The sequence below is a fragment of the Mytilus edulis genome, chromosome 2 (assembly GCF_963676685.1).
Source record: "Mytilus edulis chromosome 2, xbMytEdul2.2, whole genome shotgun sequence".
Taxonomy (NCBI): Eukaryota; Metazoa; Mollusca; class Bivalvia; order Mytilida; family Mytilidae; genus Mytilus; species Mytilus edulis.
In genome coordinates this window covers 75,116,389-75,137,300 of record NC_092345.1, presented here as the reverse complement: position 1 = coordinate 75,137,300, position 20,912 = coordinate 75,116,389, and the positions used below count along the sequence as shown (strand labels likewise).

The 20,912-nt window shown below is 31.1% G+C and overlaps 1 protein-coding gene across 3 annotated transcripts; it reads left to right on the top strand.

Moving 5' to 3' along the window:
• Positions 1 to 26: 26 nt before the first annotated feature.
• LOC139512982 (alpha-tubulin N-acetyltransferase-like) lies at positions 27 to 18,985 on the top strand. Of its 3 annotated transcripts, XM_071301018.1 has the most exons (10): positions 128 to 321; positions 4,504 to 4,573; positions 5,880 to 5,971; positions 6,494 to 6,665; positions 8,180 to 8,381; positions 9,073 to 9,230; positions 13,041 to 13,126; positions 13,980 to 14,009; positions 14,761 to 14,910; positions 16,261 to 18,985. In XM_071301018.1, the coding sequence occupies exons 1-10, from the start codon at positions 230 to 232 to the stop codon at positions 16,415 to 16,417; spliced, it is 1,209 nt and encodes a 402-aa protein (XP_071157119.1). In that variant the 5' UTR covers positions 128 to 229; the 3' UTR covers positions 16,418 to 18,985. The 3 variants fall into 3 exon arrangements, with proteins under 3 accessions (XP_071157118.1, XP_071157119.1, XP_071157120.1); XM_071301017.1 differs by lacking the exon at positions 13,980 to 14,009 and having other exon boundaries at positions 27 to 321; positions 14,587 to 14,910; XM_071301019.1 differs by lacking the exon at positions 13,980 to 14,009.
• Positions 18,986 to 20,912: the final 1,927 nt, after the last annotated feature.

The window sequence follows — 20,912 nt, the reverse complement described above, 5'->3', positions numbered from 1 at the left end:
TTTTAGAGATAATTAGAAAACGTAATAATTGCTTATTAATCATTTTTTATATATTTTATTTCCTTTTTAAAGCATAACATTGTTTATATATTACTAATGAATTGATACATTCACTGCGATACTGCAATGTTTGGCGGATACCAAAACATGGCGGATAATGAATATTTTTTAGAGAGTTAGTTACTAACTTTGTTAGCTATACTGCTTGCTGTTGAACTTAAGAAGAAAGATGGAATTTGATTTTAATATCAATTATTTATTTAAAGATACAGTAACAAAATTAGATCACAAAGTAACACCATATAGAAAGAATGCAAATGGGTAAGGCTTTGGTTGACAACCACCTGTTATCTTATAGTGCAAGTGGTACTGGTAATTTATTTATTTCTTCTTACGTTTATTGCAATTCGTTGTGATAATATATTTGAATTTGAAAAGGTGATTAACGATGAAAGTTAACTGTATGTGCACAATGGTATGATTGCCAATGGAGAACTTCAATTTGTACACTTTCCAATAATGAGGGGGGATAGGAGGGGTCTTGATCCCGAAATCCCGGACTTGAAAAAACGAAATCCAGAGGTCCCGAATTTAAATAAAGCAAATCCTGACATCCGGAAATCTGAAAAAAGGATTCCCGGATCCCGAAAGGGTCAATCCCGAAATCCCGAGCTTAAAAACACCCGATCCCGGAGTCCCCATAAAGGTCCTATCCCCCCTCAATAATAAATTTCATGTCACAATGTTTGTGTTTATGCGTCTCAGTAAGAACCAATATTTGATGACGTATCCATGATAAATCCTTGCTAAACTAGATCTCAACTAAATATAAATCATTTATCAATAGCATCTCATGATTGGTACTATATACAGTACTTCCATCAAACTGAAAGTTCAAGTAAATGTGGATGTGTAAGCAATACACCTAATTGCGAATCCAGGTCCGTTCGCGCCCATTCACGTTCGCACCCACTCACGTTCGCACCCACTCATGTTCGCCCCCTTTTCTCTTTCGCACCCTTCATGTTTGCACCCAAAGTCCGTTTGCACCCTACATGTTCGCGCCCAATTTTAATTGGTTTTGTATTTCATAACTTTGTAATCAAGTTTTGGCAAGTAGTATTCTTATAAGTATAATTGTTTTCATTGTCCTCAAAATAAAGTGAGACAGCGTTTTTTTTTTTGTTTTTTTTTGTGTTGAATAAATCTCAATCATGTTTTGGATAGTGTATTGTTAAAAAAAACTAATATTCCTTTCTAAATAAATTGGGATTCTGTCAACGTTTTATTTTGTGTTAAATAACTCTTAATCATGTTTTGGTTAGTGTATTGCTATATTTTATTGTTTCATAGTTTCAGATCAAAGGTACCAAGCTGTTACAGTGACTTGACTGTTAGTGTTGCTATCCACCAATTGCAACTCATTCAAAATTTTGACCAAATTGCAATTTGTTTTATAAAATCAAATTGTTCAACTGGTCAGAATATTGAACAAATTGTTCAATCAAAATGTGAAAGTGCAAGGTGATAAAATAAAATATATGATCCACCAATTGCAAACTCATTCAAAATTTTGACCAAATTGCAATTTGTTTTATAAAATCAAATTGTTCAACTGGTCAGAATATTGAACAAATTGTTCAGTCAAAATGTGAAAGTGCAAGGTGATAAAATAAAATATACTTACAATCCTATAAGACTTTAACTCCACTTTATTGATGGTATTACTAAATCAGTCGATCAATCTGTATAGTTATATTATAGCCATTACCATACTAAAGGTGAACTGTTTTATTTTTAATTGCTATAAAAATGTCCAAACTAAGCTTTTATATAGTTTTTCTTTCGAAAAGTATTCTATATTCATAAGAATCACACATTATGTGAATAAAAACATTTCATATTCAGTAAAATATTTGTGAAATTGCAATATGTTTGTAGGAAGGGGAGATAATCTTTTTTGGTTTCAAAAAATCTTTATTCAAAAGAATAGTATTTTAGGTTATCTCCACAAGGAAACTTATCAATAGCATATTGTTATTTCACACATATTTTACTGAATATATGATGTATTATTTTAAATGATATATGATTCTTATAAATATAAAATCCTTTTTATTTTTAATTGCTATAAAAATGTCCAAACTAAGCTTTTATATAGTTTTTCTTTTGAAAAGGATTTTATATTTATAAGAATCATATATCATTTAAAATAATACATCATATATTCAGTAAAATATGTGTGAAATAACAATATGCTATTGATAAGTTTCCTTGTGGAGATAACCTAAAATACTATTCTTTTGAATAAAGATTTTTTGAAACCAAAAAAGATTATCTCCCCTTCCTACAAACATATTGCAATTTCACAAATATTTTACTGAATATGAAATGTTTTTATTTACATAATGTGTGATTCTTATGAATATAGAATACTTTTCGAAAGAAAAACTATATAAAAGCTTAGTTTGGACATTTTTATAGCAATTAAAAATAAAACAGTTCACCTTTAGTATGGTAATGGCTATAATATAACTATACAGATTGATAGACTGATTTAAAAATACCATCAATAAAGTGGAGTTAAAGTCTTATAGGATTGTAAGTATGTTTTATTTTATTACCTTGCACTTTCAGTCTTGACTGTGGTTTTCTACAGCAGTTGGTTCAAATTTCTGACCAGTTGAACAATTTGGTTTAATAAAAACAAATTGCAATTTGGTCAAAATTTTGAATGAATTGCAATTGGTGGATAGCAACACTTACAATCAAGTCACTGTAAAAACAATTAATATATTATCTTTTGTGTTTTACAAGTTTAAAATCTTCAATCTTTTACTCATACCAAGCTATAAATAAATTCAGTATTTACACGAAAGCAATTAAAAACAACAATCATGATTTTGCAATTATTCAACTGGAATTTGAATTAAAATTGGGCGCGAACGTGTGAAAGTATATTGGGCGCGAACAGACCTGATACCTATCAACCCCTTATTGCTAATCCTGGCCGCTTGAACTTTTGAAGTCATACACAATCACTTTTCCCTCGTGGCGTCAGATATTTTGTTTTATGACATCAAAATTTTATGGGAACCTGTGTGATATGCAGTAATGGCGGACAAATAGCGATAAGGTGTATTATAGGCAACCTTATGGCCTTCAACAATGAGAAAAATTTTAACTGCTAATTAGCTAGGAAAGTAAAAAATCTATCAGCCTCATTTATACATGTAGCAAAAAATTTGACAACCACTGAACTTTGGGCTCCTGACTTGTGACAGACACATACAAAATGTGGTGGGGCTTTACATGTTTGAAAGAGCCAACCCTCCCTTAACCTGGGACAGCATGTACAGTGGCTTAACAGTACAACTTAAGAACAAACTATAAATTCAATTGAAAAGAGCAGAACTCATCAGAATGAGATTCATACAAAGCAGAAACAACATCTAACATGTCTATCATTTCCAGTCAGAGACACACGTCATGGCTTGTGGAATTTGTTAACAGATACAGATCCTTTCACTGATGAATACACCTTATTGCAATTTGTCAGCCAGTAGTAGACATTCCAGTGAAATGTTGTTTTCAAAATAGAAGATGTCTTCATGCCACGAAAGAGTTTATGCCACAATAGAGTTGTTGTATGATGTGAATATATAATTATAGACTCTCACAAATTCTAGGATCAATAGTCATAGATTTCCAAAAAGAATATTCTTATTTGTTTATCTTTAAGATGTTTAATTTCATATGTAGGCATCAGTAATGCTAAATAATTTTTTTATTGTTAATTGTTTGCAAAGGAGTAGGTCCAGTAAGGCCCCTTTTTGGCCCAAAAATATAACAGTTTTACAAAATTGTTAAAATGTAAACTTTTAGTTATTTATTGGACAGTTGAATGCTTCTGCTACATAAATATGGGCTGTTTTTGACAATACAATGCACATATATCGGGTTGGAGCACCATTAAGTCGTGCTAAATTACTGAAATCTTCAAAATTCTATCATTTTAGTTAAATTTTTGACGGTTTCCGTGTAAAACGAAAGTGGCCGCATTTGTGTTCATCCTTAATATTGCAATGTAAGTTGTATTTTATGATAATACATAACATATATAAAGGTTGTGGATGAACACGGATGCGGCCACTTTCATTTTTGACAAAAACAATCTGAAAAGTGACGTTTTTTGGCATATTTGAGAGATTTTTCATATTTGAGTTTCAATCGGATCGTTTTTAATGACTTAATCAGTTAAAATCTTTCACATATACTAATTGAATCAAGTGAAATAGACACTTAAGTGTTTAAAAAGTGGTCAAAATCTTTCGTCAGACGAAACTGAAATTTGAGGCCAAAATGAGTCCTTACTGGACCTACTCCTTTATGTATACAAATTTATGTATCATCTATTATTTTGAAATATTTTTAGTTTCAATATTCTTGAAGAAAGTCAAGTTTGAAGATAAATTCTTACAGTTTGTTTTTTCTTTCTTTCAGCTATGATTATGCCACATTACGGAAGCAACTGCACCAAGTTATTGACCGGATGGGAGAAGCTTCTGCTAGAGTAAGTTATAAACACCAAGGATTCATTTTACATAGGATTAATTACAGCATCATTTATTTTTTTCTGGTTTGGAAATTTATTATTCTTAATCAAAATTTTAGATAAATGTGTTTAATGAATTGATTGTTGGTGTTTTAAATCATTTTTCCTGCTTTATTGGGTATCTTGACAGTCAAATTGTATTGTTGGTGGAAGGCAAGATCCAAGAGAGAACAACTGACCTTCCACAGAAGAATGACAACACTAGACTCAATTAAGTTTGGTATCAAACGCACCTGCCACATGTGGGTTTCAAACTAACAACCTTATGAAAAGTTATGATTTGAGTCAATAAGAATTTTAGTATAGAAAACGAAATTGATTAAATTTTACAAAGAACTTAACCCTCAAAATCAAAATTCCTTAATTGACTAAAAACAAAAAGATATACCTTTAAAAAGGAATTGTTTCATTTGTTTTAGATCTGTTATAATTTTGATTTCTTGCAAATTGATAAGAAATGTATAATGAAAAAAAATAACACAATTAGGAGTGGGGGGTGTTTAGTTCATACTGAAATATTAGCGAAAGAAACTTGAACCATAGCCCCTTGCCCATTGTTAACCCTCCATAGTTACTTAAGTTACACATGTAGGTTAGTTTTCATATCATATATTTATAATCTCTTGTCCAGAATTCTGAATTATTCCAAATTCAAATAATTCCTTGTTTTTATGAGTTACAGAGTAGGAAAAAAACTGATATTGTTGAATGGGAATAGTGAATAGTGCATGAAACAATGTATTATTATGTATTTATATAAGAATCAGTACAGATGTAGTAGGACTTACATCTTTGATGATCAAATAATAGATAACGAAAGTGTCAGTAAAAGCAGAAAATCGGTTTTGAATAACATTTAGAAAAATACTTAGTAAATTAGTACATTTTGTACTTTAAGCAAGCTTAAAATCATAAACTTCTGATATGATATCAAGTCATTTAGATCATTTTGATTTGCTGACCTTAGACATGTTAGACATGTTAGAGAAAATATAACACAGAAGTGTCAATAAACAATTGGACACAAACTGCTGTTGTTTAAGCCAGAGTTATGACATTTACTTTACCTTGGCCATATGCATTGCTGGGACAGCTTTAGATGTATTGTATTGGCATTACACAGCTGTGTTATTGTCAAGTAAAGGAACTGTTTAAGTTTTGCATGGTACATGTTTTTTTAGGAACAATCAAACAAGAAGGTTGCAGTGTGACTAAATGTTCTGTTATTGAAATCAGTTGCTATTTTTATTTTTTAATATTTCAGGCACAAGGCTTACATGGACCTATTACTTTAGCAAGAAAGTTGGAATTGTCTGATCATACATTGTATGTTATCAAAGATGCAGAAGCTAACAGGTAGTTTATCTAATGCAAAAACTATTTTTATGCCCCATTTATGGGCATAAAAATAGTTTTATTTATGTTTTCTGATCTGTGCATCCATCCGTCTGTCTGTCACGCTTCAGGTTAAAGTTTTTGATCGAGGTAGTTTTTGATGAAGTTGAAGTCCAATCAACTTGAAACTTAGTATACATGTTCCCTATGATATGATCTTTCTAATTTTAATGCCAAATTAGAAATTTTATCCCATTTTCATGGTCCACTGAACATAGAAAATGATAGTGCAGATGGGGCATCCATGCACTAGGGACACATTCTTGTTTCACTCAAATATTGTAATACAATTAATGTACATTCAAAATATATATGAGTGGGATGTTTCACAGATATAAATATTTTTGTTGGACATGTTTATCTCGGAAATTAATTTATTAAAATTAAGGACACAATGAAATCGTCAACTGTTCATTATGATATCAACAGTTATAATCAATTATTGAAAATAAATTCAAAGGAAAATAATGATTTTTATTGTAGTGGAAAGGGTGCTGCAGTAGGCATATTGAAGATAGGACCTAAAAGATTGTTTGTGTACGATAGTCTAGGACGCCAACATGAAATGGAACCTGTATGTGTTTTGGACTTTTATGTTCATGAATCAAGGCAGAGAATGGGTTGTGGCAAAAAGTTATTTGAATACTTTTTGAAGGTAAATTATCCCATATGTATGCTATGCTTAATTTTTTTATGATAAATAGTTTTATTGTCTTACATGTATGTTGTCTATTAAAAAAGTTGACTGTAAGACTAAATAAATCACATGTTAAAACTGAAATTGTTAGATTAGTATATATATTATATTGCTAAGAAATGACAAACAAACTCTTGTTTTACAAACATACCATAATATACCAGTTTAAGATAACAGGCATGTGCATACACTACAGATGTCTAATTCTCTTACAAGTCAAACCTAATTGTAGAAATTTATATTAAATGTAAAAATGAGGAATAGGGTACATGTATGTGTCACCACAACAACTAAAGAACACAAATAACTAAAAATTCACCTAAATTGCAAAATACAACAATAGACATGTGTTTGTACAATGTGCTAAGCTCTATATCATATTGTCCACTGAAGAAGATAAGCGAATAAATAAAAAATCAAAATAATCCAAAAAATTAAGATTTGACAAAAGAAACCCTTATAAGGTTCCACTGAGTGTGGTCGTTGACATGAATATGCTACAGGGTTAAAAAGTGTTTTAAGATCACAACTCTCCTTTCCAATCTATATATATATGTTGACTAACAGTAGTACTTTAATATAGAACATACAAGAACATTCAGAACAGGAAAAGCAATTGCTGTAAATAAGTTTTATTTAAAAAATAATCTCAAAAACAAACAGTAAATTATATCTTTTTAAACCAATGGAGATTAAAAGGTTAGATTACATTTATTATCTTCCTTTTGGATAGCTAATTACATTTATTTTTATCAAACATTAACTTGATTGAAATTAAAATAGTTTTCATTCAACTATTCAGTTGTGAATACAAAATGTAGAATTCCTATTATCTGTGGGTTTTTTTTCGTATAAATTTTTCATTGAAATCAGTCAAACAATCAATACATCACTCTGTTAACTTGAAATAAAATATTAATAGCCAATTTAAATGTATGTGTTACTTCATATGAATTTCAAATTAACAAAGTGTCAAATACACTGGTTTGATTTACTATCACAATAGAAGTAAGGCATTTGTAATACAGTCCATCAATAATAGCTAGCAAATCATTAAGTCTTGAATTATATTTATGTTTTTGTAGTGGAAGGAATCAAGCTTTAAAATATGTGTTACATGGTAGTGGTACAAGTTCCCATTGGATTTTATGATCTTAACATTTGTCACTACAAAGTGACTTCCTATTTAAATTTAAGATGGACCTTATTCACCCATATGTTTGCTCAAGTTTTTTTTACACTATTTGATATACATGAATAAAATTAAGTTACACAATTATGGTCAAAGATATCACAAACTCATAACAAAGCTGTGTGTGAGTTAATGTAGGTTTTGTGTTACCTACTATGGATCATGTTAAGTTTCTTTTAACTTGAAAGTTTTATTAGATCTATACAAATACATGCTGATATAAAAGATTACATGTAGATGACATATTTAATTTTTTTTTCACAATGTTTTCTTTTTTCAGGAACAGAACATTAATCCAAAACATTTAGCTATTGACAAGCCATCGTTTAAATTTAGTAGCTTTCTCAACAAACATTACAATTTAAAGGCAGTGGTTACGCAGGTGAACAATTTTGTAGTGTTTGAAGGATTTTTTAATGGTAGAACAGATATGCAAGGTCGACGTAATGGTAAACCTCCAGCTCATCCTCCTAGGTCTCATTGTAAGTACCATCTACATGTATTTGCCAATTATCTGTTTGATTCTGTTATCATACTTTATATTTCACTATATGACAATTGTAGACTGGTTCTAAACCAAGCAAATGCATGATAAGTTGTGAGTGATATATAGGTGTTTTAACCACTTTTTAGTAGCTAAAATAGTTTTGAATAGCTTGGAATGAAAAGCTTAACAAATATTCAAATAGAGTTAAACCCTTTCCATGTAGTACATCAAAATTATCTCTCCTTAGTAAGGGAAACAACTCCTACAAATGGATTTCAATTACAGAATTTGCAAAAAGACCATTTTCGTTCTTGTGATAAACAGTACAACTTTATGTATTAGACAATGTGCTGTCATGTAATTTAAAAACACTTAAGAGACCTTGGTTGCCAAGTTGTCTAAGTAGATTAAATACTGTATCACTAGCCTATCAACATTGGGGTGGTGATTTCCTACTTACACAGGTGACAGAATTGTTCAACTCCAATCTTAATTGATAAGAATTGAGTTTTCCTGGCACAGGTCAGTGGTTTTTTTTCAGGCACTCTTCCTCCACCAATAAAAACTGGCCACCACCAACAGTGCTAAAAATGAACTTAAACACTAATCAACCAATTAAAAATTGTTATAAGCTTATATGATATGAATTAATTTTGTTTATAAACATCAAATGAATATTATTTCAGATAATTACAGACAAGGGAGGAACAGTCCCGAGGATGATGTTATTATACGAAGACCTAATGGTATCCATTCAGCACAGAATTGGCACACAAGAGACCGTCCACCATCAGGACGATTCTCTAAAGCATCAAATAATACTTACCCTTCTAGAAATGATGAGGTAATACAGATGTTCTCAATTAATGGTAGAAACTGAATATATGAATACATTTTGACAATGCTAGGCAATGTCAGAATTTTGTCTTTTATTTGAAATCATTGCTGAATTTACATTCAATGTTGATCAATAAAAAACATAGTCAAATGATTACATTGCAATATATTTTTAGCTCACCTGGCCCGAAGGGCCAAGTGAGCTTTTCTCATCACTTGGCGTCCGTCGTCGTCGTCGTCCGTCGTCGTCCGTCGTCGTTAACTTTTACAAAAATCTTCTCCTCTGAAACTACTGGGTCAAATCAAACCAAACTTGGCCACAATCATCATTGGGGTATCTAGTTTAAAAAATGTGTGGCGTGACCCGGTCAACCAACCAAGATGGCCGCCACGGCTAAAAATAGAACATAGGGGTAAAATGCAGTTTTTGGCTTATAACTCAAAAACCAAAGCATTTAGAGCAAATCTGACATGGGATAAAAATGTTTATCAGGTCAAGATCTATCTGCCCTGAAATTTTCAGATGAATCGGTCAATCGGTTGTTGGGTTGCTGCCCCTGAATTGGTAATTTTGAGGAAATTTTGCTGTTTTTGGTTATTATCTTGAATATTATTATAGATAGAGATAAATTGTAAACAGCAATAATGTTCAGCAAAGTAAGATCTACAAATAAGTCAACATGACCAAAATGGTCAGTTGACCCGTTTAGGAGTTATTGCCCTTTATAGTCAATTTTTAACCATTTTTCGTTAATTAAAGTAATCTTTTACAAAAATCTTCTCCTCTGAAACTACTGGGCCAAATTAATCCAAACTTGGCCACAATCATCTTTGGGGTATCTAGTTTAAAAAATGTGTGGCGTGACCTGGTCAACCAACCAAGATGGCCGCCACGGCTAAAAATAGAACAAAGGGGTAAAATGCAGTTTTTGGCTTATAACTCAAAAACCAAAGCATTTTGAGGAAATCTGACATGGGATAAAAATGTTTATCAGGTCAAGATCTATCTGCCCTGAAATTTTCAGATGAATCGGTCAATCGGTTGTTGGGTTGCTGCCCCTGAATTGGTAATTTTGAGGAAATTTTGCTGTTTTTGGTCATTATCTTGAATATTATTATAGATAGAGATAAATTGTAAACAGCAATAATGTTCAGCAAAGTAAGATCTACAAATAAGTCAACATGACCAAAATGGTCAGTTGACCCGTTTAGGAGTTATTGCCCTTTATAGTCAATTTTTAACCATTTTTCGTAAATTAAAGTAATGCTTTACAAAAATCTTCTCCTCTGCAACTACTGGGCCAAATTAATCCAAACTTGGCCACAATCATCTTTGGGGTATCTAGTTTAAAAAATGTGTGGCGTGACCTGGTCAACCAACCAAGATGGCCGCCACGGCTAAAAATAGAACAAAGGGGTAAAATGCAGTTTTTGGCTTATAACTCAAAAACCAAAGCATTTTGAGGAAATCTGACATGGGATAAAAATGTTTATCAGGTCAAGATCTATCTGCCCTGAAATTTTCAGATGAATCGGTCAATCGGTTGTTGGGTTGCTGCCCCCGAATTGGTAATTTTGAGGAAATTTTGCTGTTTTTGGTTATTATCTTGAATATTATTATAGATAGAGATAAACTGTAAACAGCAATAATGTTCAACAAAGTAAGATCTACAAATAAGTCAACATGACCAAAATGGTCAGTTGACCCGTTTAGGAGTTATTGCCCTTTATAGTCAATTTTTAACCATTTTTCGTAAATTAAAGTAATCTTTTACAAAAATCTTCTCCTCTGAAACTACTGGGCCAAATTAATCCAAACTTGGCCACAATCATCTTTGGGGTATCTAGTTTAAAAAATGTGTGGCGTGACCTGGTCAACCAACCAAGATGGCCGCCACCGCTAAAAATAGAACATAGGGGTAAAATGCAGTTTTTGGCTTATAACTCAAAAACCAAAGCATTTTGAGGAAATCTGACATGGGATAAAAATGTTTATCAGGTCAAGATCTATCTGCCCTGAAATTTTCAGATGAATCGGTCAATCGGTTGTTGGGTTGCTGCCCCTGAATTGGTAATTTTGAGGAAATTTTGCTGTTTTTGGTTATTATCTTGAATATTATTATAGATAGAGATAAATTGTAAACAGCAATAATGTTCAGCAAAGTAAGATCTACAAATAAGTCAACATGACCAAAATGGTCAGTTGACCCGTTTAGGAGTTATTGCCCTTTATAGTCAATTTTTAACCATTTTTCGTAAATTAAAGTAATCCTTTACAAAAATCTTCTCCTCTGCAACTACTGGGCCAAATTAATCCAAACTTGGCCACAATCATCTTTGGGGTATCTAGTTTAAAAAATGTGTGGCGTGACCTGGTCAACCAACCAAGATGGCCGCCACCGCTAAAAATAGAACATAGGGGTAAAATGCAGTTTTTGGCTTATAACTCAAAAACCAAAGCATTTTGAGGAAATCTGACATGGGATAAAAATGTTTATCAGGTCAAGATCTATCTGCCCTGAAATTTTCAGATGAATCGGTCAATCGGTTGTTGGGTTGCTGCCCCCGAATTGGTAATTTTGAGGAAATTTTGCTGTTTTTGGTTATTATCTTGAATATTATTATAGATAGAGATAAATTGTAAACAGCAATAATGTTCAGCAAAGTAAGATCTACAAATAAGTCAACATGACCAAAATGGTCAGTTGACCCCTTTAGGAGTTATTGCCCTTTATAGTCAATCTTTAACCATTTTTCATAAATCTAAGTAATCTTTTACAAAATCTCCACTGAAACTACTAGGCCACAATCATCTTTGGGGTATCTAGTTTGAAAAATGTGTCCGATGACCTGGCCATTCAACCAAGATGGCCGCCACGGCTAAAAATAGAACATAGGGGTAAAATGCAGTTTTTGGCTTATAACTATGAAACCAAAGCATCTAGAGCAAATCTGACAAGAAGTTAAATTGTTAATCAAGTCAATATCTATCTGCCCTGAATTTTTCAGATGAATTGGACAACTGGTTGTTGGGTTGCTGCCCTCCAATTGGTAATTTTTAAAGAAATTTTGCCGTTTTTGGTTATCTTGAATACTATTATAGATAGCGATAAACTGTAAACAGCAATAATGTTCAGCAAAGTAAGATCTACAAATAAGTCAACATGACCTAAATGGTCAATTGACCCCTTAAGGAGTTATTGCCCTTTATAGTCAATTTTTAACAATTTTCATTAATTTGGTAAATTTATGTAAATTTTTACCAAATATAGTTCTCTGTTACTAATGGGCAAAGTTCATTATAGATATAATTGTAAGAAGCAAAATCGTTCAGTAAAGTAAGAACTTCAAACACATCACCATCACCAAAATACAATTTTGTCATGAATCCATTTGTGTCCTTTGTTTAATATGCACATAGACCAAGGTGAGCGACACAGGCTCTTTAGAGCCTCTAGTTTTAATTCCCTGCCATTGACTTTATTATATTTCTCAACACAATTCCTAAGCATTAGGATTTTATTAAAGTTTTGAATTAAATCTAAGCGCACAAGGTATTTATCTCTTCCAAATGTGTATGATCATCAGGAGGTACCCTATCAATTGCATGGTATGTGGTAAAGTTTGTCATTTAATAATCTAAGACCAGTGATTACCTTGTAGGTAATTTTTGTGTCAAGGATTTATTATTAAAATTGCTGTCAAGTTACAAACAAGCAATGATCAACAAAATGGCATTATTTTTAATTTCTCAAAAAATAAAAGATATACAAAGCAACCCAGTAACCCTAGCAACAGATATCATTATATTTTTCAGCATCAAACTGTTAATGATCAGAATCTTGCCAATCGACCATTGTCTGGCCAAGTGTTACATAATGATGTCATCAATGAAAGACTGAAGTAAGTATACTTATATGGACTAGATCAAATATATATATATATATCTTAATTACCATAAGTTCATATATTGGTTTTTATATTTTAAATCAGAAGGTCACAAAGGTTAACTGATATTCATTTATCTGTTCCTGTGGTCTCATATTCAGCCCTTTTTAAACAGCAAATAAGTCTATTGTGTCTCATCTAGTTATACAATGAGGCAGGTATATTTTTATGCCCCAACTACAATGGTCTGTGCATCCGTCCGTTCGTCCCGCTTAAGGTTAAAGTTTTTGGTCATGGTAGTTTTTGATGAAATTGAAGTCCAATCAACTTCAAACTTAGTACACATGTTCCCTATGATATGATCTTTCTAATTAAAATGCCAAATTAGATTTTTGACCCCAGTTGCGTCTTTTACTGAACATAGACAATGATAATGAAGTTTCAAGTTAAAGTTTTTGGTTAAGGTAGTTTTTGATGAAGTTGAAATCCAATCAACTTGAAACTTATTTCACATGTTCCCTATGATATGATCTTTCTAATTTTAATGCCAAATTAGATTTTTACCCTAATTTCACGGTCCACTGAACATAGAAAATGATATTGCGAGTGGGCATCCGTGTACTTTGGACACATTCTTTTTTATAAATGAAACAATTTGGCACAGAACATTTAATTTGGTAAACTGTGATGTGCAATACAACTGTCAATACTAGTTTCACTGAAAAAGTTAGTTTGCTTGGTGTTTGCTACAATAGTTTGTCATCACAACTCCTCTGAAACCACCCAACAGAATTTAATGAAAATTTGTAGATATAAGGACATTATATGTTGATGTTACAAGAAATTTTGCATCAGTTGCTTTTTGTAGGAGTTTTGACTCTATGAACTTAGGAATACGGTGAGCTTTTATTTGCCTAGTGACAAGTGTGGGCATGGGGTATGTGAGTCTGCTCACAATGATTTTGTATTATTATTAATGTTTTTGATTAATACGTGTATATAATTAGCACTAGTCTATAATGAAGTGAAATATGTGCAAGTGGTCATAAAACTGTATTTGAAAATAAAATTTTGAATTTAATATGTTTTCACTCTTACTTAAAACTGACTACAAAAATATCATACTTTAAAAAGGTCTGATAATGTAAATTATAAAAAAGAAAATGAAAAAAAAAGTTATAATGTTAATGAACTATTTATTGTTTACTAATGATAATTGTTGAACATTAATCTCATTAAAATATATACTATCATCTATATAGCAGTAAATTATAAACTTTGACACTATGTTTTATATTGCTTTATACAATTATGTGCTTTGTTAAAAAGTTGGTTGTACTGCATCGTAGAAATGATTATTATAATATTAATTTCTGGTAATGGGGTTTTTGACTCTGACACATGTGTGGACTGACATAAGCATTTATAATCCATAACAACTGGTAAATGGTATGCATTTGTTATTTTTCTCACAGCCCCCAACTAGATTTGCAACAGCTAACTACTGCTGCTGATCGTGCTTTCGGTGCTAGGGCAAACTTATACAGCCGTCATGGTAACACACCACCTGGGTCAAGGCCATCAAGTAATACTCAACGGCCATCAAGTAACACTAGGACTAAAACTAACAATGACCATGCTATTAACAGGAACTACAATGATATTGGTCGACCAGACAGCCCTCCATTACTACAGAGGAATGGTGCACAGACAAACTATAAAGACAAGTTAAATTTACATCAAGATTATCAAGGGCGTACTGGTCATTTAAAATATTCTCCAGATGCAACTGTTGGAAGGTAGGTTTATATATTTGTAAAAGTAGCATTGAAGGGAAAAAGTGAAGTTTGTTAAAAATTTTGTTTCTCTTCATTCATTTGTAATTCCATTGGTTTATCTAGTTTATATTTTTGTCAAAAAGTCATATTAAATCTGCAACATCTACATAAACGATGAAAACTATCAGTGAATAGTTAGTCAATATTATGCCATTATGCACCTTTCCTCTATGAGTTTGGTCTGAAGGATTTTGGGGCTCTTCCATAGCAAAACAAGGATGCAGCATAATTGGTACATATCATAGTAGCATGTAGAATCAATTCCTCCGAACCCTGTCCTATAGCGCCACATACTATACACATTCTAGAACCATTGCGACAACTCTCTGATTGTTCTGTACTCCAAAGATGGGCCATTGCAAGGTAAAGTCTATCCATCATACCCTCAATGTCCTGTCCTTCATTAGGTTGACCTACCTTGCCGAACCATCCTAAGTATTTGTTAGTCAATTCTCATTATGATTAGGTATGTTATATTTGCCACTGTATGTTAAACAAATAATAGGCAATCAATCATCATGATTATTGGTTTCAATGTAAGTTTAAAAAAATTTTCATTTTCTTATGGCATTCTGCACCTCTTGTTATCTGTAAAAAAATGCTTAACAAATCATATGCATCTGTTCAAATAATTGAAGTTATTTTGTTTCCACTATTCCTTCTACAGCTATTATTGGATGTAAAAGTATGCACACCATAGGCATATTTGCTATAAAAAAAAAGATGTGGTATGATTGCCAATGAGACAACTCTCCACAAACAAGAGACCAAATGACACAGAAATTAACAACTATAGGTCACCGTACAGCCTCCAACAATGAGCTAAACCGATACCGCATAATCAGCTATAAAAGGATCGAAATGACAAAAGTAAAACAATTCAAACCAGAAAACTAATGGCCAAATTTATGTACAAAAAATGATTGAAAAACAAATATGTAACACATCAACAAATGACAACCACTGAATATCAGGCTCCTGACTTGGTACAGGCACATACATACAGTGTTTAGTAGGGGTAATCATGTTAGCGGGATACCATTCCTCCCCTAACCTGGGACCTGCAGTTCAACAACAACAAACTATAAAAATCAGTTGACAAAAATGAAAGGCTTAACTCATCAGATGGAATCAAGTAGAAATACTAGACAGAGTCGACGTACAAAAAAAAGACACTAATTACAGTTACTGACAGCTATTTCAAAGCCACTAACAACTAAAAAAAAAATTGTGCATCTAGATAGTTTTAAGAATGACTTTTGGAATCTCCCATTGTTCTTCACGAACAACTTTTTTTTTTTTTTTTTTCAGTTTACCACAGATACAACAGAAGCAAAGTCCGAGTCCAAGCAGTCTCTATTCACCATCATGGAGAACCAAAACAGATTATAACTGGACTGTAAATGGACAAGTACAAAACCATCAGACTATATCACAGAGACATTATAATCATACTCGTCTGTGGTGATTTATGATATTACTAAATATGTGTTTATGATTTTCTTTGAGGAAACAAAATAAGAAGGAACATATATGAAGGATGTGACAGGTTGTAGAAGGTCTCAGATTTTCATGACATGAAGTTAAATTGTGTTCTCAGATAATACAATGTTGGAATTACAAACTATATATATTGTAGAAGTGTATTTTAATTTATCATGTCTTTAACACATAACAAAATTTCTTCTTAAGGTGCTAAAATGCTAAAAGACAGAATTGAATAATTTATGTTTTAATTTGCTTCATTTATTCAGCCCTACTGATTTTGAATATAGCAGCTGTCAAACAGAATATCTTGAGAAGGGGAAATAACTCATGCTAGAAATCATAAGTTTTTGCAGAATTGCTTTCTGTACATGAAATAGATTATGTTGCCTGAAATGTAAATCATTGTTGACTGCAGTGAAGCTGTTAAAAAAGGGACATTTTAACTTTAATAATTTAATAACTGACCTAGTCGAGCTTTTAGCTTGGTCTGACAGGTAATTCTGTCTAGCCTTTGGTATAAGTCATAAAAGATTAGGCTCTCTAATGTTATATTTTTGACATATTATAAAATAGAATTGAGAATAAAAATGGGAAATGTGTCAAAGAGACAACAACCTGACCAAAAAGCAGAAAACATCTGAAGGCCACCAAGAATGCCTTTAATTCTTTAGTTATATTCATTTTACCTTTAATTGGTGATTTTACTTGCCTCAAACATTAAATTTTAACCACCAATATGCATACATGTAAACATCAAAGTTTTAGAATTAAAACAAAGTTCATGCAGTCAATTTTACATATGTGTATATTTTCTGTTGTAAATTATTAAGGAATTGATATAAAAAAAGTGCTCAGTTATTCATAATAATATTCATCACTTTTTTTTGTATATATAACATATCTGTTTAAATGATTATTATCATTATAGTGACAAATAGATCATTTATTTAGTGTTATCTGAATATCTTTTTTACCCTCACACTTCTTAATATTGAGCACACTGCATATAGACTTGACAATGAAAATTGCCTCATATTTAAAACAAAGTCAGTACATTGTATAGTCATTTATAAACAATGATGATTTTTTTCACTTGTATCCAAGTCAATGAAGTCAGTAGATAGTATATCGTATGTTTGAAAGTTTCACATCTCCAATTGTAAGAGTGAAAAATAATATTTATTGTATATTTGAACGGATGGATCCAGGGTTCTAGGAATGTCTGTGTAATTGTGGGTAATAGGGGAAAATAACAACGTGTAGCAATATGATTTTTTTTTAATGATTTTATTCCAAAAAAGTGTGTTTTTTTATTTTAGTCAAGGGCATTAAGTATTTCTACCAGATCTTCATGATAATAGCCTATCATTGTATTATAAAAAAAAACAAAACACTGAAACGTGACAGTACTTTTCTATAATTTAGGAGTTAGGAATATTAGCAATTACTGCCAATGATCATGCAATACCACTTAAGTGTGTAGCAAAGAAAACAACCAATGATCCAAGGACTGGAGATAATATTCTTTGAATCATTTGTTTGACAACTTTAAGTGAAATCATTCTGTTTTCAAAACATGAATATATTAGATTTTTGGTTTGTTACATATAAATATACTACATGTATTGCTCTACAATAAAAAAAAATATTTTTCATAGTCTGGTATAATATAAGCATAATGAGTTCAACTGCTTTTAATTTGTTGACAATATTTCTATTTTATAACACTGCCTTTTTGTACATAATTTTTGTCTGTTTCAACTAGTACTATATGCAAAAAAAAAAATCATCATTTAAATTGTGTGTGTGTGCATGATTGGCTATAGAATGAGATGTCTTAAAGGCTTTCTGGTGTAAAAATGTTTTCTGAAGTGCTCTTTGTTTTAAGGGAAAAAAATATTTTGGGGTAATATTTATGTTGGTATTGAAAGAAATGAGAAGTAGTTTGGTCTGCTTTTGACCTAATAATTGTTTAGATTTACTTTATTGTGTCAATAACACAGTTACAGCATTTTTCCCCATGTAAATGATTTGAGTAAGTTTCTCATAAGCTTTTAAAAAGCGCTTACATTACACTTCTGGTTATAAAAATTACTTTTCATTCAATTGTAAATACTGCTGTCAGGCCCCAAATAGTTTTCTTAAAGGCTTAAGATGTTACAATAAGATTTGTTAAATTTTTGTTTCTCAGTAATATTGTTGGATAAAAAGCATACAACACGTATAAAAAATAACCATAGAAAACTATTTTATGTAAAATTACATCTGTATTTTATTGAATATACAGCAAGTTTATAAACTTTTCAAAATAGAAAAAAGTTTATATATTTGCATATTTTTTGTTTATGTATAATGATTGTTACTTTGTTTTAACTATTTATTTTATAGTGGTGTTGTTCTGTTGACAGAACTTTAATGAATGTAATGGAAATGAAATTGTTCTGTCTTTCAATTACATGTGTATACATGTTTTATATGCAGAAAACATGCAAAATAATTCATAAAAAAGAAAATGTTATAGAAAAAAAATAAAACAAAAATCTATGAATTGTTTAGTATTTATAGATTACTTTGCCCTGAAGACAAGAATAGTTATCGTTTGATGCCATGATTGTTAACTTTTCAAATTTTGTAAACTACACTGATACTTCTTAGAAAATGTTAGCCAAACATGGTATGAAAGGTCAATTATAGATAATAGACAAAGCATGGCTGTCCAAGGAAATTCTCAAGTTTGATTGGTCGTTTTTTTCCATATTTTCATCTGTGAAACTATGGCCAGTCATTTTCATATTTCATATATTCAGTGTGGATTGGGTGACATTGATTCCATATTTGTTACTTTTGAACCATTTGGGAACTCACATTTCTGCATGTTCTCTTCAAGAACTTGGCAAGTTTAGAAACATGAGATAAAAAATTGGAGGCCTTAATTAAATATATCTTATTATTACCCCTGCTACAATGTAGCTTATCGGGTATATTGGTTTTGACCTGTATTTAAGTCAGTCATGTTGGTTTCCAGAAAAAAACTTTAATACTTTATATTAGATTGCAACTTTACTTAAATATATGGTCAGGTAAATGAGACTAAGATTTCTATTGATTAACGAGTTCATGGACCCCTCTGTTTTAAAATGCTATTTGGTTTAATTATGTAAGAAGATAATGTGTGTCAATTTTCATAAAAACGTAAATAGTGCAATTTTTTAAAATTTGACAAATATGCAGCTAAAAATGACGTGTTTTTACTACATCTGTGTACATTTGATAAATATGAGTTATTTGAAAAACAAATTGTACAAATTTAAAGGACATTTATAGAACACAGAATTCACAATTAATTTAACAAAAAACAGCTTGTGTTTATCTTTTAAAACAAAAAAGTTGTGTATTTCTGTCGAAAGGTAAAATACGTCCACAAATCCAAATTTTTAAGCAACTATATAAAATTTGGACCTCATTTTACTCAAAAAGTAGCACATGAAGGTATCTTTTTTATTACATATTCGATTTAATCAGGCAAAAAATAGTCCATAAAAGCAAATTGTCAGCAAAATCTCAATATGGGATCAAAACTGTATTGTATGCCCTTAAACAGACTTATTAAGAAGGGATATAGTTACGATACTGTTGACAGGTCATTAAGGTGGCTTGTGGGTACAAAAATTTCAGCAAAAAATTTAACCTTTATTTTTTCATTGCAAATTTTATTTATTACACTATTAGTTATTACTTTATGATATGGTAAAAAAATCAATCCAAAAAATCGATTCGGTTTGGCCCCTAATGACTTTTAAAATGTTTATATCATTGAAAAAGCTCCAAATTATCTCCCTTTGGTGCAAAAATGCCATTTTTTGGCATCTTCTTCTTTCGTAATTCCCTCCTGTTTAGGAGCACTCGGGTGAGACCGATAAATGTTAACAGTATATGTACATTAAAACACACAATAAATTCTCTGTAAAATATGAATGAACAGCATCCTCCACCATAAAAACCAGTGTATTTACAACAAGTCGTGAATTTATATATAAGCATTAATATAGGGACTTTTAAAGTAATGTAGTATTAAATTGGCAAGAGATATACTAAATAAATTACATGTTCGCAGACTCATAAATTTTGAAATATCTTTTTTAACTCATCGGTGACCTATATTTTTTATTATTTTTTTTCATATAAGCTGTACATAAACTAAATAATTGTAAAATTTAAGCGATTTTTGTAATTAGGTTATTGATATATTTCGATATTACCTCTATTTCTCCTATTTAGTTCAACAGAAAAAAAGGACATTAACAAAAATGTATGCTTCCAGAGGCAGATTGTGAGCTTAAATGAACGGTGACCCCATTTTATTATTTCATTTTTCTTTTAAGTACAAAAATGTATATGATAAAGTTCATTTATAAAAAAATATAGCGAAATCCTATATTAGAAAAAAAACAGGTGCTCCGCAGGGCGCAGCATTA